Consider the following 11088-nt stretch of genomic DNA (forward strand, 5'->3'; position numbering starts at 1 on the left):
GTGCAGTTGTGTTGAACAGGTGCAGTTGTGCAGAACAGGTGCAGTTGTGTTGTGCAGAACAGGTGAAGTTGTGTAGAACAGGTGCAGTTGTGTTGTGTTGAACAGGTGCAGTTGTGTTGTGTTGAACAGGTGCAGTTGTGCAGAACAGGTGCAGTTGTGCAGAACAGGTGCAGTTGTGTTGAACAGGTGCAGTTGTGCTGAACAGGTGCAGTTGTGTAGAACAGGTGCAGTTGTGCAGAACAGGTGCAGTTGTGCAGAACAGGTGCAGTTGTGCTGAACAGGTGCAGTTGTGTAGAACAGGTGCAGTTGTGTTGAACAGGTGCAGTTGTGCTGAACAGGTGCAGTTGTGTTGAACAGGTGCAGTTGTGTTGAACAGGTGCAGTTGTGCAGAACAGGTGCAGTTGTGTTGTGCAGAACAGGTGAAGTTGTGTAGAACAGGTGCAGTTGTGTTGTGCAGAACAGGTGCAGTTGTGTAGAACAGGTGCAGTTGTGTTGTGCAGAACAGGTGCAGTTGTGTAGAACAGGTGCAGTTGTGTTGTGTAGAACAGGTGCAGTTGTGCAGAACAGGTGCAGTTGTGCAGAACAGGTGCAGTTGTGCAGAACAGGTGCAGTTGTGCAGAACAGGTGCAGTTGTGTTGTGCAGAACAGGTGCAGTTGTGTAGAACAGGTGCAGTTGTGCAGAACAGGTGCAGTTGTGCAGAACAGGTGCAGTTGTGTTGTGCAGAACAGGTGAAGTTGTGTAGAACAGGTGCAGTTGTGTTGTGCAGAACAGGTGCAGTTGTGCAGAACAGGTGCAGTTGTGTTGTGCAGAACAGGTGCAGTTGTGTAGAACAGGTGCAGTTGTGTTGTGTTGAACAGGTGCAGTTGTGTTGAACAGGTGCAGTTGTGTAGAACAGGTGCAGTTGTGCAGAACAGGTGCAGTTGTGTTGAACAGGTGCAGTTGTGTTGAACAGGTGCAGTTGTGTTGAACAGGTGCAGTTGTGCTGAACAGGTGCAGTTGTGTAGAACAGGTGCAGTTGTGTTGAACAGGTGCAGTTGTGCTGAACAGGTGCAGTTGTGTTGAACAGGTGCAGTTGTGCAGAACAGGTGCAGTTGTGTTGTGCAGAACAGGTGAAGTTGTGTAGAACAGGTGCAGTTGTGTTGTGCAGAACAGGTGCAGTTGTGCAGAACAGGTGCAGTTGTGTTGTGCAGAACAGGTGCAGTTGTGTAGAACAGGTGCAGTTGTGTAGAACAGGTGCAGTTGTGTTGTGCAGAACAGGTGCAGTTGTGTTGAACAGGTGCAGTTGTGTTGTGTAGAACAGGTGCAGTTGTGCAGAACAGGTGCAGTTGTGCAGAACAGGTGCAGTTGTGTAGAACAGGTGCAGTTGTGCAGAACAGGTGCAGTTGTGCAGAACAGGTGCAGTTGTGCAGAACAGGTGCAGTTGTGTTGAACAGGTGCAGTTGTGCAGAACAGGTGCAGTTGTGTAGAACAGGTGCAGTTGTGTTGTGCAGAACAGGTGCAGTTGTGCAGAACAGGTGCAGTTGTGTTGTGTTGAACAGGTGCAGTTGTGCAGAACAGGTGCAGTTGTGTTGAACAGGTGCAGTTGTATTGTGCAGAACAGGTGCAGTTGTGTTGAACAGGTGCAGTTGTGCAGAACAGGTGCAGTTGTGCAGAACAGGTGCAGTTGTGTAGAACAGGTGCAGTTGTGTTGTGCAGAACAGGTGCAGTTGTGTAGAACAGGTGCAGTTGTGCAGAACAGGTGCAGTTGTGTTGTGCAGAACAGGTGCAGTTGTGTAGAACAGGTGCAGTTGTGCAGAACAGGTGCAGTTGTGTTGAACAGGTGCAGTTGTGTAGAACAGGTGCAGTTGTGCAGAACAGGTGCAGTTGTGCAGAACAGGTGCAGTTGTGCAGAACAGGTGCAGTTGTGTTGAACAGGTGCAGTTGTGTTGTGCAGAACAGGTGCAGTTGTGTTGAACAGGTGCAGTTGTGTTGTGCAGAACAGGTGCAGTTGTGCAGAACAGGTGCAGTTGTGCAGAACAGGTGCAGTTGTGTAGAACAGGTGCAGTTGTGTAGAACAGGTGCAGTTGTGTAGAACAGGTGCAGTTGTGTTGAACAGGTGCAGTTGTGTAGAACAGGTGCAGTTGTGTTGAACAGGTGCAGTTGTGTTGAACAGGTGCAGTTGTGTTGAACAGGTGCAGTTGTGTAGAACAGGTGCAGTTGTGCTGAACAGGTGCAGTTGTGTTGTGCAGAACAGGTGCAGTTGTGTTGAACAGGTGCAGTTGTGCTGAACAGGTGCAGTTGTGTTGTGCAGAACAGGTGCAGTTGTGCAGAACAGGTGCAGTTGTGTTGAACAGGTGCAGTTGTGCAGAACAGGTGCAGTTGTGCAGAACAGGTGCAGTTGTGTTGAACAGGTGCAGTTGTGTTGAACAGGTGCAGTTGTGTAGAACAGGTGCAGTTGTGCAGAACAGGTGCAGTTGTGTTGAACAGGTGCAGTTGTGTTGTGTAGAACAGGTGCAGTTGTGCAGAACAGGTGCAGTTGTGCTGAACAGGTGCAGTTGTGTAGAACAGGTGCAGTTGTGTAGAACAGGTGCAGTTGTGTTGAACAGGTGCAGTTGTGTAGAACAGGTGCAGTTGTGTTGAACAGGTGCAGTTGTGTAGAACAGGTGCAGTTGTGTAGAACAGGTGCAGTTGTGCAGAACAGGTGCAGTTGTGTTGAACAGGTGCAGTTGTGTTGTGTAGAACAGGTGCAGTTGTGTAGAACAGGTGCAGTTGTGTTGAACAGGTGCAGTTGTATTGTGCAGAACAGGTGCAGTTGTGTTGAACAGGTGCAGTTGTGTAGAACAGGTGCAGTTGTGCAGAACAGGTGCAGTTGTGTAGAACAGGTGCAGTTGTGCAGAACAGGTGCAGTTGTGTTGAACAGGTGCAGTTGTGTTGAACAGGTGCAGTTGTGTAGAACAGGTGCAGTTGTGTAGAACAGGTGCAGTTGTGTTGAACAGGTGCAGTTGTGTTGAACAGGTGCAGTTGTGTTGAACAGGTGCAGTTGTGTTGAACAGGTGCAGTTGTGCAGAACAGGTGCAGTTGTGTAGAACAGGTGCAGTTGTGTAGAACAGGTGCAGTTGTGTTGTGCAGAACAGGTGCAGTTGTGTTGAACAGGTGCAGTTGTGTTGAACAGGTGCAGTTGTGTAGAACAGGTGCAGTTGTGCTGAACAGGTGCAGTTGTGTTGTGCAGAACAGGTGCAGTTGTGCAGAACAGGTGCAGTTGTGTTGTGCAGAACAGGTGCAGTTGTGCAGAACAGGTGCAGTTGTGCAGAACAGGTGCAGTTGTGTTGTGCAGAACAGGTGCAGTTGTGCAGAACAGGTGCAGTTGTGCAGAACAGGTGCAGTTGTGTTGAACAGGTGCAGTTGTGTTGAACAGGTGCAGTTGTGTTGAACAGGTGCAGTTGTGCAGAACAGGTGCAGTTGTGTAGAACAGGTGCAGTTGTGTAGAACAGGTGCAGTTGTGTTGAACAGGTGCAGTTGTGTTGAACAGGTGCAGTTGTATTGTGCAGAACAGGTGCAGTTGTATTGTGCAGAACAGGTGCAGTTGTGTTGAACAGGTGCAGTTGTGTAGAACAGGTGCAGTTGTGTAGAACAGGTGCAGTTGTGTTGAACAGGTGCAGTTGTGTTGAACAGGTGCAGTTGTGTAGAACAGGTGCAGTTGTGTTGTGCAGAACAGGTGCAGTTGTGTAGAACAGGTGCAGTTGTGCAGAACAGGTGCAGTTGTGTAGAACAGGTGCAGTTGTGTTGAACAGGTGCAGTTGTGTTGAACAGGTGCAGTTGTGTAGAACAGGTGCAGTTGTGTTGAACAGGTGCAGTTGTGTTGAACAGGTGCAGTTGTGTAGAACAGGTGCAGTTGTGTTGAACAGGTGCAGTTGTGTAGAACAGGTGCAGTTGTGTTGAACAGGTGCAGTTGTGCAGAACAGGTGCAGTTGTGCAGAACAGGTGCAGTTGTGTTGAACAGGTGCAGTTGTGCAGAACAGGTGCAGTTGTGTAGAACAGGTGCAGTTGTGTAGAACAGGTGCAGTTGTGTTGTGCAGAACAGGTGCAGTTGTGTTGAACAGGTGCAGTTGTGTTGAACAGGTGCAGTTGTGCAGAACAGGTGCAGTTGTGCTGAACAGGTGCAGTTGTGTTGTGCAGAACAGGTGCAGTTGTGCAGAACAGGTGCAGTTGTGTTGTGCAGAACAGGTGCAGTTGTGTTGAACAGGTGCAGTTGTGTTGTGCAGAACAGGTGCAGTTGTGTTGTGCAGAACAGGTGCAGTTGTGTTGTGCAGAACAGGTGCAGTTGTGTAGAACAGGTGCAGTTGTGTTGTGCAGAACAGGTGCAGTTGTGTTGTGCAGAACAGGTGCAGTTGTGTAGAACAGGTGCAGTTGTGTTGTGCAGAACAGGTGCAGTTGTGTTGTGCAGAACAGGTGCAGTTGTGTAGAACAGGTGCAGTTGTGTTGTGCAGAACAGGTGCAGTTGTGCAGAACAGGTGCAGTTGTGTTGAACAGGTGCAGTTGTGTAGAACAGGTGCAGTTGTGTTGAACAGGTGCAGTTGTGTTGTGCAGAACAGGTGCAGTTGTGTAGAACAGGTGCAGTTGTGTTGTGCAGAACAGGTGCAGTTGTGCAGAACAGGTGCAGTTGTGTTGAACAGGTGCAGTTGTGTAGAACAGGTGCAGTTGTGTTGAACAGGTGCAGTTGTGTTGTGTAGAACAGGTGCAGTTGTGTTGAACAGGTGCAGTTGTGTTGTGCAGAACAGGTGCAGTTGTGCAGAACAGGTGCAGTTGTGTTGAACAGGTGCAGTTGTGTAGAACAGGTGCAGTTGTGTTGAACAGGTGCAGTTGTGTTGTGTAGAACAGGTGCAGTTGTGCAGAACAGGTGCAGTTGTGTTGAACAGGTGCAGTTGTGTTGAACAGGTGCAGTTGTGTAGAACAGGTGCAGTTGTGTTGAACAGGTGCAGTTGTGTTGAACAGGTGCAGTTGTGTTGAACAGGTGCAGTTGTGTTGAACAGGTGCAGTTGTGCTGAACAGGTGCAGTTGTGTTGTGTTGAACAGGTGCAGTTGTGTTGAACAGGTGCAGTTGTGTTGTGCAGAACAGGTGCAGTTGTGCAGAACAGGTGCAGTTGTGCAGAACAGGTGCAGTTGTGCAGAACAGGTGCAGTTGTGCAGAACAGGTGCAGTTGTGTTGAACAGGTGCAGTTGTGTTGAACAGGTGCAGTTGTGTTGAACAGGTGCAGTTGTGTTGAACAGGTGCAGTTGTGTTGAACAGGTGCAGTTGTGTAGAACAGGTGCAGTTGTGTTGAACAGGTGCAGTTGTGTTGAACAGGTGCAGTTGTGTTGAACAGGTGCAGTTGTGCAGAACAGGTGCAGTTGTGTTGAACAGGTGCAGTTGTGCAGAACAGGTGCAGTTGTGTAGAACAGGTGCAGTTGTGTTGAACAGGTGCAGTTGTGTTGAACAGGTGCAGTTGTGCAGAACAGGTGCAGTTGTGCAGAACAGGTGCAGTTGTGTTGAACAGGTGCAGTTGTGCAGAACAGGTGCAGTTGTGCAGAACAGGTGCAGTTGTGTAGAACAGGTGCAGTTGTGTTGAACAGGTGCAGTTGTGTTGAACAGGTGCAGTTGTGTTGAACAGGTGCAGTTGTGTAGAACAGGTGCAGTTGTGTTGAACAGGTGCAGTTGTGTTGTGTAGAACAGGTGCAGTTGTGTTGAACAGGTGCAGTTGTGTTGTGCAGAACAGGTGCAGTTGTGCAGAACAGGTGCAGTTGTGTTGAACAGGTGCAGTTGTGTAGAACAGGTGCAGTTGTGTTGAACAGGTGCAGTTGTGTTGTGTAGAACAGGTGCAGTTGTGCAGAACAGGTGCAGTTGTGTTGAACAGGTGCAGTTGTGCAGAACAGGTGCAGTTGTGTAGAACAGGTGCAGTTGTGTTGAACAGGTGCAGTTGTGTTGAACAGGTGCAGTTGTGTAGAACAGGTGCAGTTGTGTTGAACAGGTGCAGTTGTGTTGAACAGGTGCAGTTGTGTTGAACAGGTGCAGTTGTGTTGAACAGGTGCAGTTGTGCTGAACAGGTGCAGTTGTGTTGTGTTGAACAGGTGCAGTTGTGTTGAACAGGTGCAGTTGTGTTGTGCAGAACAGGTGCAGTTGTGCAGAACAGGTGCAGTTGTGCAGAACAGGTGCAGTTGTGCAGAACAGGTGCAGTTGTGCAGAACAGGTGCAGTTGTGTTGAACAGGTGCAGTTGTGTTGAACAGGTGCAGTTGTGTTGAACAGGTGCAGTTGTGTTGAACAGGTGCAGTTGTGTAGAACAGGTGCAGTTGTGTTGAACAGGTGCAGTTGTGTTGAACAGGTGCAGTTGTGTTGAACAGGTGCAGTTGTGCAGAACAGGTGCAGTTGTGTTGAACAGGTGCAGTTGTGCAGAACAGGTGCAGTTGTGTAGAACAGGTGCAGTTGTGTTGAACAGGTGCAGTTGTGTTGAACAGGTGCAGTTGTGCAGAACAGGTGCAGTTGTGCAGAACAGGTGCAGTTGTGTTGAACAGGTGCAGTTGTGCAGAACAGGTGCAGTTGTGCAGAACAGGTGCAGTTGTGTAGAACAGGTGCAGTTGTGTTGAACAGGTGCAGTTGTGTTGAACAGGTGCAGTTGTGCAGAACAGGTGCAGTTGTGCAGAACAGGTGCAGTTGTGCAGAACAGGTGCAGTTGTGCAGAACAGGTGCAGTTGTGTTGAACAGGTGCAGTTGTGTTGAACAGGTGCAGTTGTGCAGAACAGGTGCAGTTGTGCAGAACAGGTGCAGTTGTGTTGAACAGGTGCAGTTGTGTTGAACAGGTGCAGTTGTGTTGAACAGGTGCAGTTGTGTTGAACAGGTGCAGTTGTGCAGAACAGGTGCAGTTGTGTTGAACAGGTGCAGTTGTGTTGAACAGGTGCAGTTGTGTTGAACAGGTGCAGTTGTGTTGAACAGGTGCAGTTGTGTAGAACAGGTGCAGTTGTGTTGAACAGGTGCAGTTGTGTTGAACAGGTGCAGTTGTGCAGAACAGGTGCAGTTGTGCAGAACAGGTGCAGTTGTGCAGAACAGGCGCAGTTGTGTTGAACAGGTGCAGTTGTGTTGAACAGGTGCAGTTGTGCAGAACAGGTGCAGTTGTGCTGAACAGGTGCAGTTGTGTTGAACAGGTGCAGTTGTGTTGAACAGGTGCAGTTGTGTTGAACAGGTGCAGTTGTGCAGAACAGGTGCAGTTGTGCAGAACAGGTGCAGTTGTGTTGAACAGGTGCAGTTGTGTTGAACAGGTGCAGTTGTGCAGAACAGGTGCAGTTGTGCAGAACAGGTGCAGTTGTGTTGTGCAGAACAGGTGCAGTTGTGTTGTGCAGAACAGGTGCAGTTGTGTTGTGTAGAACAGGTGCAGTTGTGTAGAACAGGTGCAGTTGTGTTGAACAGGTGCAGTTGTGTTGAACAGGTGCAGTTGTGTTGAACAGGTGCAGTTGTGCAGAACAGGTGCAGTTGTGTTGTGCAGAACAGGTGCAGTTGTGTAGAACAGGTGCAGTTGTGTTGAACAGGTGCAGTTGTGTTGAACAGGTGCAGTTGTGTTGAACAGGTGCAGTTGTGTTGAACAGGTGCAGTTGTGTTGAACAGGTGCAGTTGTGCAGAACAGGTGCAGTTGTGTTGTGCAGAACAGGTGCAGTTGTGTAGAACAGGTGCAGTTGTGTTGAACAGGTGCAGTTGTGTTGAACAGGTGCAGTTGTGTTGAACAGGTGCAGTTGTGCAGAACAGGTGCAGTTGTGCAGAAACGGTTCAGTTGACACTTATTTACAAAAGCAACAAGGAGCACAAAAGAGGCAAAACATCCTCAAAGAGCAGTGTTAGAAGTTAAAATAGTATTTTAGAGTTTATCTTTACTAATATTATGTAATATTTTTATATTTCCTTTGAAACTCGTGGGGGAGGTCGAGGCGTTAAAGCATCAAACAGTCAGGATGGGTTGTAAAAAGCACAAAATATAATAAAAACCCACCAGAACATGTTTGAAATGAGCTCTTTCTGTTTTCTCATCAGACAGAATCGATGGACCAAACGAGGCGTTGCCATGGTTCCCACTAAGTTTGGCATCAGCTTCACAGCCTCCTTCCTCAACCAGGTCTCAGCCACCATTTCACTGCTGAAGGAACAATCATTTGGAGCCTTTGCTGTGACTTTGTTTGACTTAACGAGAGTTTTGCCTCCAGGCCGGTGCTCTGGCTCACATCTACACAGACGGCTCTGTGCTGTTGACTCATGGAGGGACCGAGATGGGGCAGGGGCTCCACACCAAGATGGTTCAGGTACAGGAATAAACCATCAGTCTGTGTAGAAGAATGTGAAGAATCAGGATCTGATTAAAGACTTTTTACTGATTTTCTCGTTTTTCTGTGGATAAAATGACAGAAATCAGCTTTGTTCATATTTGTGTTCATGAACTCAGAAAAGAATCAAAAATAAAAGAAAAATGTGTTCAGAATCCAGTGTGATGTCATCAGTGATGTCACCACATGTAAATTAGGTGAATTAATTAACTTCCTTCATAAACTTTGGGTCACAGTCGGTATTTTTCTTTATCTCTTTATTCATGTTCTGTTGGAACGCGACTTTTTATCCTTGAATGAATTGCGTAAAGCTCAACGACACTTAACTCCGTGTTGATCTCCAGGTCGCCAGCAGGATTCTGGGTATCCCCTTTTCAAAGATCCACATCTCAGAGACCAGCACCAACACGGTGCCCAACGCCAGCCCCACCGCCGCCTCCGCCTCCTCCGACCTGAACGGAGCTGCTGTGCAGAACGCCTGCGAGACCCTGCTGAAGCGCCTGGAGCCGTACAAGACCAAGAACCCCAAAGCATCATGGGAGGACTGGGTGAGGAACAGTTTCTCTAGTTTTATAAGCCAAGCTCCAAAAGTAAAGTCAGGTGTTTCCAGTTAAAGTAAAAGTTCAACATCAGATGATGAATTTCATGACTTAATGTCCTCAGTCTCCTCGTCTTTGTGTCTGTAGGTGAAGGCTGCGTACTTCGACAGAGTCAACCTCAGCGCAAACGGCTTTTACAAGTAAGTTCACCAACCAGGTCCCTGCTTCAGTTCATCTGGCATCAAGCGGGAGTTTCTCTGATTCCTTGTCCTCATCAGGACTCCAGACCTGGGTTACAGCTTCGATACGAACTCGGGCAGAGCGTTCAACTACTTCAGCTACGGAGTGGCCTGTTCGGAGGTGGAGATCGACTGTCTGACCGGAGCTCACAAGGTCAGCACAACCAAAGCTCACAGAAGCAGTGAAAACATTCCCCAAAACCTAAAATGTTGGAATAAACTGGTCCTGGTGTTCTGTCTGCATGTGCAAACCATTTAAAGTCTGTATGAACCTTTATGCTGATGATACCGCCTCTTATTTCAAAGTCTGTGTGAACCTTTATGCCAATGATACCGCCTCTTATTTCAAAGTCTGTGTGAACCTTTATGCCGATGATACCGCCTCTTATTTCAAAGTCTGTGTGAACCTTTATGCTGTTGATACCGCCTCTTATTTCAAAGTCTGTGTGAACCTTTATGCCGATGATACCGCCTCTTATTTCAAAGTCTGTGTGAACCTTTATGCCGATGATACCGCCTCTTATTTCAAAGTCTGTGTGAACCTTTATGCCGATGATACCGCCTCTTATTTCAAAGTCTGTGTGAACCTTTATGCTGTTGATACCGCCTCTTATTTCAAAGTCTGTGTGAACCTTTATGCCGATGATACCGCCTCTTATTTCAAAGTCTGTGTGAACCTTTATGCCAATGATACCGCCTCTTATTTCAGCTTCATTAAGTTTTCTGCTCAGGCTCAATCTGCTGCAGCATTTATTTAAATGGGTTTTAAATAAAGACAGGATCTGACACACGTGAGGTTTCATCACAAAGCTTCATGTCGTCTTACAGAACCTCAGCACCACCGTAGTCATGGATGTGGGTCACAGCCTCAACCCAGCTATCGACATCGGGCAGGTGAGTCGTCACATTCGCTGCCATCACTGGAAGCTAAACCCTTTTATTTGGAGCACCCCCCTAAGGTCTAAACGTCCTGCCCCTGCAGGTGGAGGGGGGCTTCATGCAGGGGCTGGGCCTCTTCACCCTGGAGGAGCTTCATTATTCACCTCAGGGCGTCCTCCTCACTCGGGGTCCAGGTTCCTATAAGATCCCGGCCTTCGGGGACATTCCCACGCAGCTCACCGTCTCGCTCCTCCGCGACGCCCCCAACGACAAAGCCATCTTTGCCTCGAAGGTACCGCCACAGTCAGCAGCAGTTTAAGCATCGTGCTCTCGAACAAACACAGACTGGTATGTTTCGTCCTGACCAGGCTGTGGGCGAGCCGCCTCTCTTCCTGGCGTCATCCGTTTTCTACGCCATCAAAGACGCCATCAGCGCCGCCCGGGCGGAGTCGGGCATCACAGGACCCTTCAGGTTGGACAGCCCCGCCTCTGCCGAGAGGATCCGCAACGCCTGCAGCGACCGCTTCACCAAACTGGTACGAAAGCTTCCCGATCCTGTCCGGTTTTACAGCTCTGAGTCAAGAAGTGGTCCCTTAGAAATGGGCCCGAGCTTTTTAACGTGTGCTGGGTGTGTTTTCTGTGGCAGTGTCGCCCCGTGGAGCCGGGAACCTTCAGGCCCTGGTCTGTGCAGGTGTGAGAGGAGGACGTTTCCACTCAGGATCGACTCATAAAGCACATGATGGCGTTGTCGTCATGGTAACGGTGTATGAATGAGAGCGAAGGCGCTGCATGTTCGTCCATCTGAAGCTCAGGGAATCTAATTTCCACAGTCAGATGTAATCTATATTAAGCATTAATCATTCTCTGGTATAATCAGCTGTAATCGTAGATAAACTCGGGAGGAAGATGAAGCTCAGTCCTGCTTTCTTTAAACGAACATCGACGGGAACGTGATGCACTGTGAATTACTACATTTAGATTTTTCAACTGTTGCCTGAACAAAATAAAACTTTCAGACTCTTCTTTTGTTTTGACGTTTTCCTTCCAGTAAGACCCTTTAACCCCAGTCCGGATCATGACATTATTCAGGGTTTATGGTTGCTATGGTGACTC

The 11088-nt window shown here is 48.4% G+C and overlaps 1 protein-coding gene across 1 annotated transcript in view; it reads left to right on the forward strand.

The window, feature by feature from the left end:
* Positions 1–10997, forward strand: part of LOC140288919 (xanthine dehydrogenase/oxidase-like) — a 29608-nt gene extending 18611 nt beyond the window's left edge. The window contains exons 27-35 of the mRNA XM_072379225.1: positions 8032–8113; positions 8202–8297; positions 8663–8866; positions 9005–9057; positions 9136–9250; positions 9925–9990; positions 10079–10267; positions 10344–10511; positions 10622–10997. Coding sequence (XP_072235326.1) covers positions 8032–8113; positions 8202–8297; positions 8663–8866; positions 9005–9057; positions 9136–9250; positions 9925–9990; positions 10079–10267; positions 10344–10511; positions 10622–10672 — 1024 coding nt within the window. The 3' untranslated portion in view covers positions 10673–10997. The remainder of the gene's footprint in view (positions 1–8031; positions 8114–8201; positions 8298–8662; positions 8867–9004; positions 9058–9135; positions 9251–9924; positions 9991–10078; positions 10268–10343; positions 10512–10621) is intronic.
* Positions 10998–11088: the final 91 nt, after the last annotated feature.

This window comes from Leuresthes tenuis, unplaced genomic scaffold (assembly GCF_036924035.1).
Source record: "Leuresthes tenuis unplaced genomic scaffold, fLeuTen1.0.hap1 SCAF_1, whole genome shotgun sequence".
NCBI lineage: Eukaryota > Metazoa > Chordata > Actinopteri > Atheriniformes > Atherinopsidae > Leuresthes > Leuresthes tenuis.